Source organism: Leptonychotes weddellii, chromosome 6, assembly GCF_054177405.1.
Source record: "Leptonychotes weddellii isolate Sample4059 chromosome 6, ASM5417740v2, whole genome shotgun sequence".
Classification (NCBI taxonomy): Eukaryota; Metazoa; Chordata; class Mammalia; order Carnivora; family Phocidae; genus Leptonychotes; species Leptonychotes weddellii.
The window spans coordinates 96,953,387-96,973,249 of NC_138374.1; the positions used below are offsets into that span (position 1 = coordinate 96,953,387).

A 19,863-nucleotide genomic window follows, 5' to 3' on the forward strand; every position below is an offset into this window, starting at 1 on the left:
TCACTTAGCCTATCAAATGTATTGTCTCAGTGGGCCTTTAAAAGTCTAAGGGTTTAATCAAGAAAATTTTTACAAAACCATCTAATGAAAGTCAAGTCTTAAACATTAGAGTTCTTACTGTGTTCTACTGCTCCTGTGGGATTAATGAGATTCTATGTGTCCTATACACACAAATATGCTCCATTTCAATAACTACCTTGTATATGCACCTGTAGGAATTTATGTCAAAGTTGGGTGCTGGCATTTCTGATATTAAAGAGTGATTTAGAAAGTACACATATATTTTCTGTAGGCTCAGATATATGTGTGAATTATCCCAAATTTAAGTTATTTTTTGAAACGTCTGAAAACCTGAATAGGTACACCCACCTGCCCTAAGAGATTCTGTTTTTGCATGTCGCGGTTCATCCCAGATCCCCTACCTTGGAGAGAATGGAGAGATGAGTTGGGTCTCTTTGGCCCAGGTAATGATGGGTGGGGGTAAGCTCTTTACTTCACATGGGAGTGTCACCTCTTCCCCTGCAAGGATGGAGATCTCAACAGGCTTATCCTGGGACAGTCCTCGTTGATCTCCAAACACTCTGGGCCTTACTAAAATAAACACATGTTTTAGAAGGGAAATAGTACATTGAAAACATTTAACTTACATTCAAATGTGGACTATTAATATTCTTTAAAAATGTACAAAAAGATGCTGCTGTCTATTCCAAAGCTTCAGGGCATATCTAAAACTTTCCATGAATACATTTATAGCGAGAGCTGAAAGGAAAATGACCAGAAAGTTTCCCTTTTTAGTTCTTCCTTTCAGAACATAATGAAGAGGTCAGCTGAAATGCCCTTTCAGAGTCTGCCATTTGTACAAAGAACCCCTCAAGGCAGAGTGCTCACCAAGACATAGCTGAGGTTTGGCTTTGCTAAGGGTTTTAACTAACTGGTGTTTCTGAAGCTGGCTGGGTGCAATAAGCATACTTCTCAGAAAAACACCATAAAATTTTTCCTAATGGCTATACAATAACTCTCCCTTTAAATAAGAATCTCAGTAGAGGAGATGTTGGTTGGCAGCAAAAATGCAGTTCACATTAGGAGAACAGCCCCTGGTAATATGATTTGGGAGAGAAATGTGAGTTTTGGCACGGGCAGACAGCGTCAAAGAACAACATTCCTCCGGGGGCTCTCACCGTAGACGGTCAGCTGCACTTTCCTTTTGGCGTAGCCAGCCGCATTGGTGGCGGTGCAGACATACTCCCCGCTCTCTTCACCCCCAGGTGACACCACATACAAACTTCCGTCAGCCCCTGCGGAAAACTTAGCACTGCTGGTGGAAATCAGCTCCCCTTTCTGCAAAACACAACAAAGAGTGTTTTTTAAGATAATAAAGGAGTGACTTCATGTCTGGGAAAGGAAGAGAGGAAGAAAAAGATCTCCATGGGGGGAAAATACTAGATTAAAAAAATGCTAATCTGAAGTAAGTTATTTACACGAAAAATTAAGCAAATAAAGCAAAGGTGGTATTTCTTCATACTGAACCATGTCCCCTTTGTTCCAGAGCTACTTAAAATGGAGGGAATAATGGTAATAGTGATGAATGGGACAGTGCTTAAATTAGCCACGCACTGTTGTTTTGAGTGCTTCACATGAATGAACTATTTTCGCATTCAAAACAATTATATGAGTAGGAACTACCATAATCACCATTTTATAGATGAAAATATTAAAGCTTGGGGATGATGTGGAATAACAGTCAGTCTGTGGTAGAGCTGGGACTTGAACCCTGGCAGTCAGGCTCTGGACCCCAAATTCTTAACCTCTGTGCTTTATCACAGCACAGAGGCCACTCTGGCTTTTCATTTTTACATTTTCCTAAAATGCATTAAACTTTCTATACAGTACTAGATGCTGTACAGTTTGGGGATCAGCTACAGCACTGGATTTTTGTGTCCAGAATGCAGAAATCTTAACCTTTTTATTTAATTTACAGATGTCAGCACCAACTTTATATTTCAGAGCTTTTTAGATATATAAAATTAGATGGTAGTTACCATACATACATACATACATGTATTTACCATACATACTTGGGTTGTAGTACTAATTATACAAATGCCATATTTTGTTATTATGCCATCATTTCATATTACTTACAGCTGCCAGATTTAAATTAATTTACAGAAAATATATGCTGTCTTCATGACTGTTCAAAGATGAAAAGGACTTCCTTAGGAAATGGGTTTTTCCTCACTGCAAGAATACAAGTAAAAGCCGGACAACTTCACGAGAGGGACACAGAGGGGAATAAATGAGTTGGGTGTATGTCTTATTTTGGCTTCCTAAGAGAACAGGGTTTGAGACAAAGATTTGGGGGCAAGAAGTTTAGTGGGGAAAGTATCCCCAGAGGCTCAAGCAGGTGGGTAGGAGAGTGAGGCACAGAAGGAAGGAAAGTTAAAAAGGATTTCAGTGCTCTTGTTTCCTCTGTGGCTGGGCTGATAAGCTTCCATTTGCTGGGGATCCTTTGAGAAACTATGTAGAAGCAACTCAGAAAGACATATTCTTCTGATGGATGAGAAGCAGGTCATTTACATAGGACACCTGCCCCCCACAGGCGTTACTGCCCCTACATTTCCTGGCTACCCAAGAACAGGCTGAGTGGCCTTATGGGACTTTGGAGACAAAGCCCTGAGTCCAAAAACCAGAGAGGCACATGCATGAAGTGGGAGTGACTCTGGCAGTGTGCATGGAGCTGTCCACCAGAGCTGCGCTGAAATCACAAGGGCTGCCGGGATGTGGCAAGGGTAAAGAAGTATCTGGTACAAACATGCAAAGTGTTTAGACAAGCTCCTGGTGTGCAGAAGGTGCTATGTTGTGTTCACTGTTGTGTTGCTAATGTTACTCCAGCATCAAGTAGGTGACTGCACTAAGGACATTTTAAGGTCCCTTCCACGTGGTATGACTTGCATGGGTTTTCCTTTTTAGAAAATTCTACGGTACAGTCACAAGTCCCACGTAGGATGAAAAATACTCAAACATTGTTGTGATAACACGTAACATTAACAAACACCACTAGGTAGGTCATTTACCTTGGACCAGATGATAGATGGCTTGGGAATTCCACTTGCTTTGCATGGTAGAGTTACTGGAATGCCTTCAATTGTGCTGAGTACCTGCTGCCCATGCTGAATGGTTGGCAGAACTAAAAAAAGGACGCAATACGCAGAATCTGAGCATCTGTTGTTCCATTTAGCCTCGTATGTTTTAAAGTTGCACGTTTTTAGGATAGACTACGTTATTTGTAAAAACTAGCTAAGACAATATTTTCTTATAGAAATGTAGGGTAACGTGTAAGTAACTGTAATAAAGTAAATACAGTATCTGTAATCTGAAGAATTTAATAAAAACTTTAAGTCAAGTAGTACATTATGCATAGCAAGTTAACTTTCCTAACAAAAATAAGACTGAAGAAAATCCATGTTTTCCTGGAAACTCGAGGTAGAATCACATCCTGACAGTTACACATTTAACCAGACCTTTCATCATCGTCCATTACCCATTAAGCTGTAGTGAGCTGACGTAAGCCCACTGTCACAGAAATGGACTGTTTAAACACTACACATTTAATATCTGCCTATTCACAAGAACTACTTAACAAGCTACTAAATTTAACCTAGAAAGAAGGATATGTTGTCTTAAAAGAAATTCAACAATAAAACTTGCAAGGCCTTAGGCATTTACATTTAAAAGACTAAAATACCAGAATCTAAGTCAGTAGTTTTCACTAAGAAGAATAACATACCTTTTCACTTTAGAAAGCAACTGAAGAATTAACATTACATGAGCAGAAGCAAAAGGAAAAGGAAGACTGTTAATGATTCCATTCTGTGCATATCTCAATGAATCACAGGCAACTAGCATATGAAAAATTATCAATACTCAGTGTTCTCAAAATAATGAATTTGATTAACAAAGTTCCCATACATGAAAGTTCTTCACACAGTGCAAGGAACACAATACAAGCCCGATATATACCAGGCGTTTCTTTTCCCTCCCCTGGAAAGATGACTGCAACGGCTTCCTAGGGCTCATGCACTCACTGAGTCTCTTGCTTTGGAGACAAATTTCTCTAGAATTATCACAGCTACCCGGGAGGAGAAGTTTGCCAGAACAAGAGATACCAGAGACTTCCATTCATAAGCTTCCCTGGAAAGCTTAGCTTTGCTACACCCTGGTATTTTCCTAAGGCTAGGTTTATTCTTTAGATAAGTTTTTCTTAAAAAAAAAAAAAAAAAAAAAATGGCCAAAAATCCCAGATACTCTACGTCAGGCTACTCTCTAAAGCAACATATTTAATTTCCAGAATCATCATGGAAGAGTCAACTCTCAACTCCACTGTAATTTTGTGGCTACATTCAATAAGCCATTTTCTTAAATGCATATTGAGTTTGACAGCTATTCGGGAAAGTGGCAAATTTAGGCATTTTCAAATCTGATGACATCTGTCTGTGGAAAAGCTGTTTCTTTCCAGATTATCCACCTACATAAATCAAGATGACAAGTGAGTGGTTTGCCATTTTAATTTACATTTTTATTTACATGCATTAATTCATCCTTTTAAAAACTGGTCATTGAGAGCTTTTTTTTTCCATTTTTTTTATTATGTTATGTTAATCACCATACATTACACATTAGTTTTTGATGTAGTGTTCCATGATTCATTGTTTGCATATAACACCCAGTGCTCCATGCAGAACGTGCCCTCTTTAATACCCATCACAAGGCTAATCCATCCTCCCACCCCCTTCCCCTCTAGACTATGGACTCTGAAAAACAAACTGAGGGTTCACTGACAGCTTTTAATGAGTATCCTTAAAAGTGGTGAGGCAGAGGGGCACCTGGGTGGCTCAGTCCTTAAGCGTCTGCCTTCGGCTCAGGTCATGATCTCAGGGTCCTGGGATCGAGCCCCACATTGGGCTCCCTGCTCTGCAGGAGGCCTGCTTCTCCCTCTCCCACTCTCCCTGCTTGTATTCCCTCTCTTGCTGTGTTTCTCTCTCTCAAATAAATAAAATCTTAAAAAAAAAAAAAAGTGGCAAGGCAGAGTCATGAAGGAATGGCAGTGCTAATTAACATGCATACGGAGGTACAGAAAACCTGTGATACCACATCATATCATATCCAACTCAAAAACTCATCTGTTGGCTGAATGGTTGCTGGGTTTAGTTCCCGTCAAACGTCTGGGTTGATTTTTTAACCTTAGTAACTAAATCAGTTACTCATTTTGGACTAAGATGGATGAAACGATGTCTTTTTAGCTTTTAATTGTCAACATTTAGTGCATCATGATAAACCACATCACCAGTTCATCTCCTCGCTCCTCTGATCTGGCTAACACCCCAGCTACTCACATCACCCTTTCACTCAAGTAAAAATTAGCCTCAAAAACTTTCTCAACACAATATTCTATGGAGGTGACATGATTATATTTCTATACTAGATTCTCAAGCCAGTCCATAAGCTCCCTCCAGGAAATTGATGGACTGATTTTTTCTAAAAATATACACAATTGTATTCAATCTGGCATTATGCATTTATTCTTTTAGACAATAATTTAGTGTTACTTTAATATATCTTTAAAATAGTATTTCTTCAAGAATATCTCATGCGATATTGGGGGGCCTGGTATAAGATTGAGAGAGGCAGAAGAGGCTATTTACAATGAGACACAGATATTAAAAAAAAAGAAGATGGTCTGCATCCACTGACAATTTCAATAGACCAAGCAAAATGTGGAAATTACTGGATTCTCCAACTCATGTCCTAAAAAAAGGATGAATTTACTAAAAACAAATGTTCTGTGTTACTTTCATCTCTGTACACAGAACTATTTTTTAAAACCACACTTAAAACAATGTTGCAAAGTCTTTAAAGAAAATATACAAAAAAAACTTGTGACAATTTCTTAAACTATGAAGTTGTCACTTATTTATTGAGATGTAAAAAGTTCGTGACTGTTAGTCACGAATGGAAAAAGATAGCTTTTGGATTTTCTTATTTGTGACCTTTTAACTTATCTAACATGCAAAAAGATTGTTTGGAGCACATGAGGTGGCCTTTAGAAAAGTTTAGGTCATTTCTAGCTAACACACAAAGGGGTCATTAGTAAGGACATGCTTGTTGCACAATCCAAAAAGAAAAGGCAATTTGGATGGAATAATAAGTTCAGCTTGCCTGAAATTAAAATGTATTTTTAAACCTAACTCTTTGAGAACTGAGTTCACTTTTATCAATTAAGAAAGCACTTACAAAAGCCCTTGGCTAGACTCAGCTGGTGACTCCCAATAAAGCCTTTTTGTGTATGTAGGAAAGGGAATTCTGGAAACAGCCTTAACAATGTAAATAGTGTTCAAGAAATAAGGCTTTTTGTTAAGAATAACAATTAGGAAAAAAATCTACTTCTTACAACTAGAAGACAGAGTTGTTTGACTTAGGGACATAAACCTAGCTTTGAGCATGGTTTGGAAAGAATTACAATGGGTGTGTCTCTTACCATGCACATCCAGAGTGGTAGTTTTATTAATGGTTCCAGCAACATTACTGGCCACACAAGTATATTGGCCTCCATCCTGAAGGCGAACTCTTTCAATATGGAGACTCCCGTCACTGCGTACAGTGATGTAAGGATTTTGGACCAACTTAAAGAAAAAAAAAGTCATATTTAATTTAAAAGGTAAACTTTCCTAAGCCAAAACCAGATTTGTTTTTTTTTTTTTTCCCAACTGGGTTATTAAATGTCTTATAACAAAATATTTTAACAACCTTAAGGGAAAAATGATGAACATAAAATGTTACCAAGAGTAGAATCAATTATATGTCATCCTGATATACCACCAAAAATTACACCTACTAACATCTGTTGGAGTTACGCACATGCTGGAAAAAGGATGTTTCATGTCAAGTGATGTCTCTATTTCGTGTCTCTGTGCTTTTTGTTATCACTCAGGACCCAAATTCCACTAGTCATTTTTACTTGTTACTAATTTGTTATTTTCCAAGAAGACTATATCACCACTTGCAAGCTATTTGATATTTTTATTTTGGCAAATAGGCAGTCATTCAAGTTGAGAGAATGTGATTCATCTCAACACTCACCCTTTTCAGTGAAAGATGCAAATATTAGAGGCAATGTATGATACAGGAACTGTGTCAGAGAAGGTTGGCAATATTTTCTGTTAAAAATGATACTCTAATTGTGCCATTTATGCGTTTTGTTCAATCACAGAATACCTTAGTGCTCAAACAGTATCATCCTTTGTTATAAGGGCATTTAATTATTGAATGAGGTCTACTAATTTTCCTCAGGGTTTTATGCAAATATGAACAATTTTACATCTTATTCCATGGAGTCAATTCACTTCTAATTGGCATTTCAAAAAGAGAGCAAGTCTAACTACCCTGGAAAATGGAAGGAAAAGTGCTCTTAACTAGATGAAAATTTATTGCCAGAGATAGCATGTTTGCAAAAAATTCCATAGAACTGTGAAAATTTTTTCACATCCTTTCATAATCCAAAGTTATATACTGAAAAACAATGACACAAAATAGATCCACATTTTTAAATAGCTCATGATAAAAGATACAATGTTTGAAATTAATAATAAAGATTAATAAATGGAAGAATTTTATGAAATAATATTTATTACATCCTACAAAGAGGATATAAAAATATTTAAATGCTATAAAAATAATTTTCTATTTGCTTCAGTTTTTACATATTCTGAAGAGTTTATTAGTTGCATTGAATTTAATGCAAAACTATAAAAATCACACCATTGCCTATTTCTCCATCTTATTAATTCTGAAATAATATAAACAGCATAAACATGTTAATACTGAAAAAAAGTTTTTCTTTTGTATTTTTGTATATTTATTAAATTGAAATTTTAATGGTTGGAATAAATTGCCTCTTATGCAAGAAAATTAGAAATGTGAATGCATGGATTTAAAAAGTTCTTACCATGGCTGAATTTTTAAGCCACCGACGTTCTGGAATGGGATTTCCAGCCAACAGAGCACAAGGCAAAGTAAGCTGCTGTCCTTCAATGACACTGGTCACTGAAGGGCTGATTCCAATGAGTGGAGCAACTAAGTCAGAGAGAAACAGGTATTATCAACTCTATCTTACCCAAAAGGAAGACAAACATCCTTAGAGGCCAAGATTATGCTCTTTAAAAAACTGAATTTTCAAGAACAAGATTTTTAAATATAAATGGGTTTGAACTGGAAGACAGAGATAAAAGATCCTTCTAAGCAGAGGGAATGGCAAGAGGGCAGATAATAGTTTGGAGTAGAGAAAGTAAAAAAGAATTCGTCTATGGCATAGAAGGCCAGAAATATCAAGCCAAGAGATGTGCAATGTATGCAATGGACAAATGGAAAGGGACTGAGAGCACTTATAAATTAAAAAAGTGGGATCATCAGAACCATTCTCAGGAAATATTAATCTGAAAACTGTGACTAAGACTTACTGGAGAAGGGAAAAACTGGAAGGGATAAGATCAATTAGGAGGCTATCAGAACAGCTCAAGCAGGGCGCCTGGGCGGCTCAGTTGGTTAAGCGACTGCCTTCGGCTCGGGTCATGATCCTGGAGTCCCGGGATCGAGTCCCGCATCGGGCTCCCTGCTCGGTGGGGAGTCTGCTTCTCCCTCTGACCCTCCCCTCTCTCATGTGCGCTCTCTCTCATTCTCTCTCTCTCAAATAAATAAATAAAATCTTTAAAAAAAAAAAAAAAGAACAGCTCAAGCAAATAAAATGAGGTGCACTCTCTTAGACGGAAAAATGTTCCTTTCTAGGAATTAATTAATAAATTTAACACAAATCAAGGCAAAATCCCTAGGTATTCTGTTTGGAAAATTTAAATATATGTAGATGAATAAAGGGAGATATAGAAAGAAAATTTTATAAATGCATATTAATGAGAAACAGGCACTGACAGATCTAAAAATCACATTAAATGCTGTAATAATTCAGACAACATAGTACTAGTGCATAAAGAGAATTCCAAGTAATAGACATAGGAATATAAATTTAACATGTGACCAAATGGGTATTTTAATAAGTGGGAAGAGAATATTCAATAAAAGATATTGAAACATATGTCCTACCACTTGGAAATAAATGATATTGTATTCCTACCTCTTACTATATCCAAAAACAATTTCATGTGCCGTGACTCTAATATGTGTATGTATGTACTTAGATTTAGATTTAAATCAATTTATTCAAATTGACCTTCATTTCTTCAAATGGAAGATAAGGAACTTAGAGCAGATGATCTGTTAGGTTATTTCCAGTTCTAATATCCCATGAAATATGAAATAGGGTGGGGGATGGAAGGCTAATTTAGTAGTCAAATATTTACCTGTTGTTTTTTTGTTTAAAGTGGCAAAGCCAAGAGATGATGTAGTAAAAGAAGTCTGATGACTTGGAAGAGCGTGATATCTAAGCACCTAATTGATCTTACCAAGTCCTGTCACTGTTATTGTTGCCTGGGACTGGATCTTTCCAAACTGGTTTTCAGCTTCACAAATATAGGTTCCTTTATCATTTGCCCATAAATCTAAACAGAAGAGATCGTTTACTCATTTAACACCATCGATGAAGCTTAACTACGTGCCAGGCACACTGCTGAGATTTGTGGGTGGAAAATATGTGGGTACTGTCTTCTGGTAGTTCCCATTCTACGGGAGGAGATATATATAAAAACCAACAATCATACCACAGTGTGATAAATGCTGTAATATGCACTTCAAACAAAGCTGTGGGAGCACAGAGACAGAAGAGACTGATGGCATTGTAGAGGACTTAGGGGAGGAGTCGCAGAGCAGGTAGGATACAAGCTGTACCTTAAATAGCAGGTAGAATAGGGGAAGGGCAGTCCAAGCCCAACGGGCTGCAAAGACAAAAGCGTAACTTGAAAAATCAAGGTCTGTTCAAAGAATGGAAAGCTGCACTACCAATGTATCTGCAGCACCACCCTGGGGGCATTTTGAAGGTTTGCAAGAGAGATTTTTTTTTAGTTGGCCCAGTGACTGGGGGAATATATCTGCACTCAGTGGGCAAAAACTGGGGAGGCCATGCAGGGGGCAGATTCATGAAAGGAACAATTATCCCAAGTTCAGTAAGACTTTTGAAGACCCCACTGGAAATTCATGGATTTGATGACCTTGTTTATAATTATATGATAATTATATTTATCAGCCTACATTTGAGCTGTCAAATTCATGGGGATGTACATAAACATGTATGTACATTATGTAGACATTGCCAGGGTATTTACCTATTGAAATACCTATTGTTTCAATAAAAATTACTTTATTTTCCTTTGTACTACATTTTAGGTATTAAAATAGTTTTTACTATGTAGGTAGATCAAAAATATAGACTTTGTTTCAGGATAGTAAAAAGGATATTACAAAACATTTTTAATTAAGGAGGGCATTAGGGGGATCAGGTCGAAGACTACTAGGTTAAAGGTTGTGTGGTTACAGTCAGGAGACAAGCTAAAGACATAGTTTGGTGCCTTGTAAAGAGTGTGCTTTCTCTTGTGAGCAATAAGGGAGGCAACAGAAGATTTTAAATAGGGAAATGACTGTAATCTTTGCAAATATCTTAACTAAATAAGCACAGTGTTATCTACTGAAAAGATCTGACAGAGAAAAACGTAGCTTTCCATTTTAAACAGTTCCATATTCTCTCAGATAAAGAGCAGTGACAAAGCTTCTACACCTCTGTTAACCTTTTGCATGTAACTGCAGGACTGCATCTGGTAAACTCAGGCAGTGTCCGCTCTCAACGACAGCAAACACTTGCAAAGGAAAATTCAGCAAATCATCTGGTTAATAAGGCACACACTGTTTCTATCCAAGATATTTTTCATATTATCAACTCTTGGACTAATTTGTGTAGACATACATAACACAACGGAGAACTGTTTCTTATCACTATTTGCCTTCTGGAGAGTTTAATTCGGACACTTGGGCAACCACTTGTCAATACATCGCGCTCTTTTAATCTTCCCTTTTTACATCTGATTTGTTTCAGGCCCAATTTCCTGTTGGGCTTTTCTCATCACTACTATCACCCCACCTGCATAACTCTGTGAGCCTCCTCATTTTCCTTCTCATCTCTCCCATCTTGCGGAGGGGTTGTTCTGAAATAGTATTTCATGTGCCTTTTCCCTGCAGTGAAGCTTGGAGGGTTATTTTCTACCTCATCAAAAGCATTTCTTCACCTGCACATTCCAGGTCCTGCACAATCTGACCCAGTAGGTACTTTTGTGGCCACCCCTTAGATGGTAGGTTGTAAAATGCCCGAGTGAGGGACCCCATGTATGACTTCTGTCTTCACCATAGAGTCTGGCCCAGAGCTGAATGCTAAAGCACTTATAATTACTTTAATTTGTATTTGGAAGTTTAAGTGGCTAATGGATGTTTAATATTTAGTAAACATGGAAATCAGTTATTGGAGACTTGCTACAAAATAACCCCAAAGATGCAATTACTCTTTAAAAACCAGTTAATCGGCTAAATGATTTTATCACCCTAGTGCCATTATTCAAACATTCTGAACATTATCTTTAAAAAGTACGAAGTGTTTACAAATATCTGAATGCTTACAGGCAAAATTTTTGGATGCTGGAGTGTTTGACTTTTTCCCCCAATATTCTGCTCCAGGTAGAGATCAGTTTTAATCAAGGAGCTTCGATAGGGTATAGAGTCCCTATCTGTATGGTTATGTATTGTTGGTCAAAAAAAATTTCATTAAAGTTAACTAACTACTAGTAATATTTTACCTTTCAATACAGCAGCTGGTACAAGAGTCAATAAAATGTGATCACTTATCCACCTAGAGGCCCAGGTGACTCTATTTGCAATAAGAAATGGTGCAATAAGAAATGAAGAAGTCACATTGCTTCATAAGCCTTTATGATATGACATATGACATCTGAATAAAATATAACTTATTTATGACAATTCCAAAATATAAGAATTCAATACTCTTTTGAAAGGAAACGCAAAAAAACACAAAATGTTGGCAAGATCAATTCACAGACTAATCCCGATGTATAGAACATGAATGTATAATATATATGTATATACTTGTATAAAATATATTTCCTTTAACCTACTTGAAATAAAGAGAGCTCCTGTTCTTAGTTGGCTGATGGAACTCACTGAAAAGGGTCTTGAGAAGATCGGCATGATGTCTGATCTCTGCCATTTAATCTTTGGTTCTGGATAACCCTGAACATAGCAAGGTAATGTCACATTTGAGCCAATTTCCACAGAAACATCAGCAGGTTCTTGTATGAAAACTGGAGGTGCTAGAAGATATTTAAAGCAAACAAACAAAAAAAGGTCATTGGGATAGTATATAGGCACATTAAAATATAAACTTCATTATTAAACTGTCAGCAGATTGAATCTGACTCAAGGTATTGTTCACATAATATTGTAAGTTTACCCTTTAAGTATTCCTGGCTGCCACTGAAATAGCAGGTATTTCTTTTTTGCTTTATAAATGAATAGAGGCACAAAGTAGTTCAACTACTTCCTTAAAGTGATAAATGATGAAGAGAGTGGAATTTAAGAGTGGGAATTTACATCAAGATTACTTCAAATAAAGAGAAGCTTTCATTTTAGAAATTTGTTTTAAATTTTAGTTTATGTCATACTGCTCAAATCTTTGAACTTTCTTATAAATAAGTTTGCCTTGTAATGAAATATTTTTTACACTTTCCAAAACTTAACTCCTTTTGGTCAAATTTTTAAAGAACTTAATTTATACCAGAGCTCATTCTTTTTTTTAAAGATTTTATTTATTCATTTGACAGAGAGAGACACAGCGAGAGAGGGAACACAAGCAGGGGGAGTGGGAGAGGGAGAAGCAGGCTTCTGGTAGAGCAGGGAGCCCGATGCGGGGCTGGATCCCAGGACCCTGGGATCACGACCCAAGCCGAAGGCAGACGCCTAACCGACTGAGCCACCCAGGCGCCCCTATACCAGAGCTCATTCTTTAATGAATCACTGTATAACCAGCTAACAGTAATTAATCTTAAATTATATCCTTGTTCTAGATCACATTCTTGCTTCTCAATACCTTTCACCTTTTTTTGTTACATTTTTGAGTTAAAGAAATATGAGCTTGAGAATCAATAATAAAATTAAGTAACAGAATATAGTATCTGATAAAAAGAGAATAATGAGACCTTAATATTTTAGAGTTAAAATCTGATTCAGAAATTACAAAATTATAGATCAAAAGGCTACAGTTATCTACATAATTTAGATAAACACAGAAGCCAGGAGGAAGAATTAGAAATGTGTCATAGGCACAACTTGGAAAACATGGGAAGGCAACACAGGAGAAAACTGTCAGCAAGACCTAATAGATGAGGCTATCAATATGTCTATCCCCCAGAACTTAAAAGTAATGAGGTATGAGATATAAGACAAGGAGAAATATATAGGATGCTATTGGAGGTGATTCACGAAACCTGCTCATGTAGGATTCTTTTTTTTTTTTAATTTTATTTATTTATTTGAGAGAGAAAGAAAGACAGAAAGAGCATGTGTGGGAGTGAGGGGAGGAGCAGAGGGAGAGGGACAAACAGACTCAGGCTGAGTGCGGGGCTTGATCTCACAATCCCGAGATCATGACCTGAGCCAAAACCAAGAGCTGGTCGCTTAGCCAACTGAGCTACCCAGGTGCCCCCTGCTTATATAGGATTCTAAGAGGAGGAGCCAAGAGAGGGCTCCTTAATAATGTCAAGGTTAAGTCTTGCTTAGAAATTCAACTATCACTTACAAAGACAAGGACTGTTGTTAAGTGCTTTCCATTAATTTTCTCATTTAATCTTCACAATATCCTTATGGGGTAAGTACTATCATTACTCCAATTTTATAGATGAAGAAACTGAGACAAGATAGTTAATTTGCTAAGTGTCACATGGAATTGAAGGGTGAAGGTAGGATTGAAAACTAGATTGATCCTGGTAACAATTCTTTGTCATTTTATCAGCCTCCCCTTTTCTATAGGTTCTTACAACTGCTCAAAGTCAAGTTGTTTAGCAGGCTAATAAAAATGGGTGCAGAGATCACTTCTTTCCTTCTCATTGGGAATCCTGGGACTCGGATGTACAGTTGTCTCCCGAGCAGCCTTAGTGCTTTATTAGCCTGGGCTAAAGGACATCCTCTAACTTTGCAGCCTCATCTCCCATTATTCCCCTACAGAAATCTTATTTTCTGGACAATTCGAACTCTTCATTCTTCTCCAAACAAGGATTGACCATTTTCATATCAGTATCCGCATGTTATTGCCATCCCTTTCAAATGCAATGTTGGCTGTTGATCTCTGGCTATTGAAATACTGACAATTCTTTAATCCAGTTCAAAAGGTCCCTCCTCAATGCCATCTCTCATCCTCCCAGATAGACATGATTTCTTCCCTATGTGAGGTTTCAGAGAACTCACTCTTTATCACTCTCATGGCAATGGCCCACATGCTGCCTTTTATTAGACTAATGTTTGATTTTCCCTAGAGAGTTCATGTTTGCAACCATATTTTATCTTTTTTGGCAACTAACATAGTACTTTGTGCATTATTCAAGGTGGCTAGATATCTGTGAATGATTGAATCAATATTATAACATTTCAACAATAATCTAGTGTGTGCATTTGTATATGTGTGTAAGTGTATGGTGATGATAACAACCTTGATCCCACACATTTGAACTTGCACTTTTGAAGAAAACATGGCAATTTCAGAAGCCCCATTATTTGTTTACTGAACCTAAATTAAATTAAATTAAATTAAACCCACAATTGAGTAACATGTTTTCAAAAAGAAGTAGTGAGGCCGTGTTTAGATTTCTCTTAATCCACCTCTATGGGAATTTGGCTTATAAAAATAATAGGCAAAATAAGTATATTTAGAAAATAATTTATAAAGCAGCTCATTGTTTGCCTATCTTAGGTGTAAAGGACTAGTTACTTTTCTCTAGAGTGATTAGTAATCATTTATTCCAGAGCCAGTTGCTTTTCTGAAAAATAGATGTTAAGTATAAAAGTCTCAGGATGTATTAGGTGCAGAGTGTGGGCAGGTGGATGTGAAAATGGGGCAGAAAATAAATTCCAGAAAAACAAAAAGATATGCAGAAGCCTGGGATTGACCAAGTATTTGGGAAGAACCCAAGCTTACTGACACAACAGAACATAGCCATCAGTGAAAATGGAGACAAATTAGAATTTTTAGAAGTAAGAAAGCCAAGAACAAACTGGACTAAAAAAGGATAAGCAGAGTTCAGATTGTGCCCATAAAACTCAATTAAGACAGAAGAAGTCATCTGTGGTGAAGAAGCTTTGGGAACCGCGTCAGGCACAAGACAAGCAGAAGGTTAGGGAATATACATACTTGTACCAGAAAACAAGGCAAATGAGAGTACCAGGCACTAGGTAAGCAGCCAAGACAGCATCAATGACAAGCAAACCTCAAAAATGAAGCAACTCCTAACTCAGGCCAAGACACCTTTTAAATACTTCCTACTCCTGAGTGTGGCCAATTTGGACTCCAAGTGAATTACATTGGGTGGATGGTAAACAGATTAAAGGGACCAGGGAAGGGGCAGCAGTGATTGTAGCACAAAACACGGGACTTGTACAGGGGAGGCTGTGTTGCTTAGAGACATTACAGTCCATTAGGTGGTTTTGAATGGCAGTTCCATTATTTCTTAGCCTGTAAAACTGGAAAATTATTTTGCCTCCCCCAGTCTAAATCTCTCCATGAACAAAAGGAGGTGATAATATTTCCTATCTCACATTGTTAAAAGAGGTAGTCTTCATTAATCATTTAGGCATGTAGTAATCATCCAAATATTAACTATCATTGGTTATAAATATTGTTGAGTTAATTTATTAAATCTTAGCTCCGAAATTTAATATATCTATTATTAATTTCAATTTCAGTTTGTGCATACAGTCTGTCAGGATTATGATGGACTCACTGGGATCCCCTAAATATTTGTGTGCAAATCCTTTAAGAACTGCAGAATTAACACAGGGTATGGCTTTGTTGTCACCGACAGATATTTTCACTCTGAAAATAGAAAAGTTACAAACTTTTCTGCTCTAAAAGCTATTCCATAAAATTATTCTAGTTCCTTTAGTGATAATTAAATATATATCCACTAAGGCAACTCTTGCATTATATTAGTCAAACGGAGATTTTCTTTCCTAAAATGGCTGAACACACTGTTTTGGTTCTACCAAAGCACAAAACACAAAACCACAGTCTAAGACTCAAATCCTGAGTGGTGTGGAATACTGCAAATAAAACCGCTGCCAGGCCAACTTTTTGTTTGATGTAGCCAATCTTCTTCTCTTCCAAATGACTTCACAATTCACTACCTCTTTTTAAAAAAGGATGAAAAGCACTGGTAACTTTCCCTGCTGACCTGAAATGTCTATAACTCAGAGCCATGATAATGAGAAACAGGAAAGAGGAGACTCACTACAAGAAGCTGTAACTCCACAATAATATTGAACAGCTTTTTTATCATTGTTTTTTTGATCTAGTATTGATGTAAGGTAATAGGCCCACAAAAACGATCTGAACGCCCAACAGCTACATGATAGGGATAAAGGCATGTTTTTCTTTTTTAGTCATAAGCTACTTAAATTTATGCCCAATAGTTTTGGAATGCAAATGATTAATTTTATGCACTACTACTAAAAGTAGTACTTGAATTATCTCAGGCCCTTTTTAAAAAAAAAAAATCAACTTGAAACAGTGACTTTCATATTAAAAGCCCAATGTTTAATCTTAAATACTACGCCATTATTATATGTGTGTTTCTATATTATTTTTCAGGACTCCAAGAATCAAAATGACAATTCAATTTGTGAAGTTCATGTATTTGATACGTGTGCCATTCGTGAGGCAGATGGGAGAGCAGCAACCACTGACATGCTGAACGCATGTGGGTAGGTAATGATGTCTCATTTCATCTTTACAACTAACTTAACAGGTAGGTACTATTAAAGTCAGGCAGAAAACCCAGTCTCTCTCCAAAGCCCATTCTCTTAACCACTGTGTAAATTCTGAGGAAAATTTTCGGGGTTTTTTGTTTGTTTGTTTGTTGGCTTTTAATCCTAATAGTGACAACTACAACCATCACTGCAACTGTGATTTCCGTGGGCCTTTGGCAGTTACACCCTGTATCTGCTAGGATATATAACCATCGTTTTATGTGGACAGACAAGGTCTAACCAAACTTTGTGAGCTAAGGTAATCAGAATTCTAACGGTGAATAAGGAGATTGTTAAGGCATAACAGACGCATGCACGGCACTAATGTTAGTATTAAGTTATTTGGCAACTTAATGATCAAGGTTACAGTAAGGAAATAATTGAGTTTATGTTAATGGCTCCATCAGAATGATGACCAGGATAAAAGCTGAGAGAGCCATTGTTTTAGAAAAGGTCACAGAGAGTGAAGATCTTGAATAGGAGTGAAGATAAAACAAAATTCAGTTCAAGGAATGAAGGATTAAATACAAAACTTTTGTTAGGATGTTTCCTATTCCAATGCAAGTCACTCCAGGACAGAGAGCCCTAAACTTTACATGGTTTTTCACTAGTCAAAAGAGATAACCTGGAAAATCCAGAAGCTAAAAAGATTATCAAGAAGGCAGTAAATAAGCAAAGAAATGTGTACACTGTTTAGATTTTCTTACAGTCTTGGAGAGGGGTGAGGGTGTCATTCCATTTTTGCTGGGAAAAATTACTCAGACTAATTCGTTCTTCCTCTAGAGCTAGACAACTCTAGAAGAATGTTGGGTAAATATAAAATATCTGGGCAGGGAAGAGGGAGAAGCAGAGCTAGAAAATGTTGGGAATTTGAAACACTGTACTTGTATATTTCTTAGAAACAAGAATTATGTATCAAGTGATCCTCTTCATTTGGGCCCTACTTTTCTAAAAGGTTTCCTTGTGTTTTAACTCTGCTGGTAGATTCAGATATCCTCCACCCAGAGATTCCAATCTTATTTCCAAGGCACTTCTCTTAATAACCCCAGAGTTTAGTCATAGTCAAACACATTTTGCTCTGCCCTAGCCAGATTCTACTGTGGTCTTTGTGGCCATTTCCAGCTTTGTCGATTCTACCCCAAGGGCATAATCACCAAGAACGCACAGTGTTCAGACAGCCCAAGGGCAAGGGGATCATAAAAAGATCCTAAGAGGAAAAAAATTAGTTTATATGAAATAAAATATTAAGCTTACAGGGTGATTATATTCATTTAAAGAATTAAGATAGAGCTAAAATGTTTTATATTACTTTATTCTAAAAAAAATGCATTTTCTTATAGTTCTTAACTTTTGTTTAAAAAAAACAGCTGAGGCATGAAAATCATCATACATAAATGAAAATGCAATTTAACAAAATGTCATATTTTATAAGTTTAACTGATGTAAATGTTTGAATTATCTGTTAAAATTAAGCTGCCAGGTTCCTTTTCATACAAAACAAGCTCTGTTTTATATCATGTGTTACCACACTATGTAGAAAAAAATTTTTTTTTTTTTTTAAGAAACAGGAGATGGAGAGACAAAGAAGGAGGGAGAACCAAACTTCTTGAGTAATCTGACGATAGTTGCTATGCACGTGCTGTATCCTTCATGATGTGATTGACATTGATTTGTAACTAGTACTTTATTTTATACACTGAGGAGTCATTGCTAGTAAATTTTTTTTTTTTTTAAAGCAAAAGCACAATCTGCTACCTTCGCTATCATCAACATCTCCAAATTATGGTCTAGGGCCAAAGTCTAATTTCTGGCCTCCAGATGTTAATACTTAGGAATTTTGTGTCATCCAACTCCCGTTAGGAAAATGTTTGGCAATAGATGATATACCAGTGAAGCCTATAGTCTCTGACGTCAGATAACCTGTGTTCAAATATCCAGGCTCGGCCCCTCCATAGATCTGTGATCCTGGTCAAGTTACTTAGATTTGCTACACCTCCATTTCCTTATCTATTTAATGGAGATTATTATAATATCTTCCTCTTAGGATTGCTCTGAGAGTTTAATGAGATAATGCACATACAAGGTTTTATCATAGTGCATGGCACATAGAAAGCACTTGGTAAATACTTATTACCGTTATTATATTAATAATCTGAAACGCTAACTCTAATTTGTCCATTCTGACAGATATTTCCACTCAGTTGTTTCAAAGTTCTTAGCATGGAAAAAAAACGAACGTGTCTATCAGAGCTGGGATGCTTACAGCCAACATCCAGAGTTATCTTGCCAGCAGCTCTTCCAGCATCATTGACAGCTACACACATATAATCACCAGCATCCAGGTCTTGAGTTTCTTGAATCTTCAAAAGCCCCAAGAGAGGGTCAATAAGGAGGAATGTTGAGGGCCTCAGCTCAAGATCCCCTACGTCAAAACAAAGAGAGAACATTAACTAAAGTATTTACAGTTTACTCCGGTACTGGTTTGATTTCTAAACTGCTGAAGAAAATGGACTGTGAAGTTCTTAAAATACAACATAGACACTTAAACAATGTTTATGCAAAGAAAGAATGAAGTGTTTCTTGGCACTAAGCTGATTTATTAGTCTGTATAAATCTATGGGCTGACCGAGAGCCAAAAATCTGGCCCCAAGTATTTTCTACTGTATGTACCTAAATAAGAATGAACTCTTCAAGAAAGACATGTATCATATGACCTCACTGATATGAGGAATTCTTAATCGCAGGAAACAAACTGAGGGTTGCTGGAGTGGGGGTGGGGTGGGAGGGATG

General features: G+C 36.9%; 1 protein-coding gene across 1 annotated transcript in view; it reads right to left on the reverse strand.

The window, feature by feature from the left end:
- The window catches only part of HMCN1 (hemicentin 1), a 420,986-nt gene that overhangs the window by 203,820 nt on the left and 197,303 nt on the right, over positions 1-19,863 (reverse strand). The window contains exons 10-17 of the mRNA XM_081823192.1: positions 19,337-19,495; positions 12,177-12,371; positions 9,510-9,605; positions 8,003-8,130; positions 6,536-6,680; positions 3,075-3,187; positions 1,179-1,338; positions 423-591 (exon numbers count right to left, since the gene is read on the reverse strand). Of these exons, the coding sequence (XP_081679318.1) occupies positions 423-591; positions 1,179-1,338; positions 3,075-3,187; positions 6,536-6,680; positions 8,003-8,130; positions 9,510-9,605; positions 12,177-12,371; positions 19,337-19,495 (1,165 nt within the window). The remainder of the gene's footprint in view (positions 1-422; positions 592-1,178; positions 1,339-3,074; positions 3,188-6,535; positions 6,681-8,002; positions 8,131-9,509; positions 9,606-12,176; positions 12,372-19,336; positions 19,496-19,863) is intronic.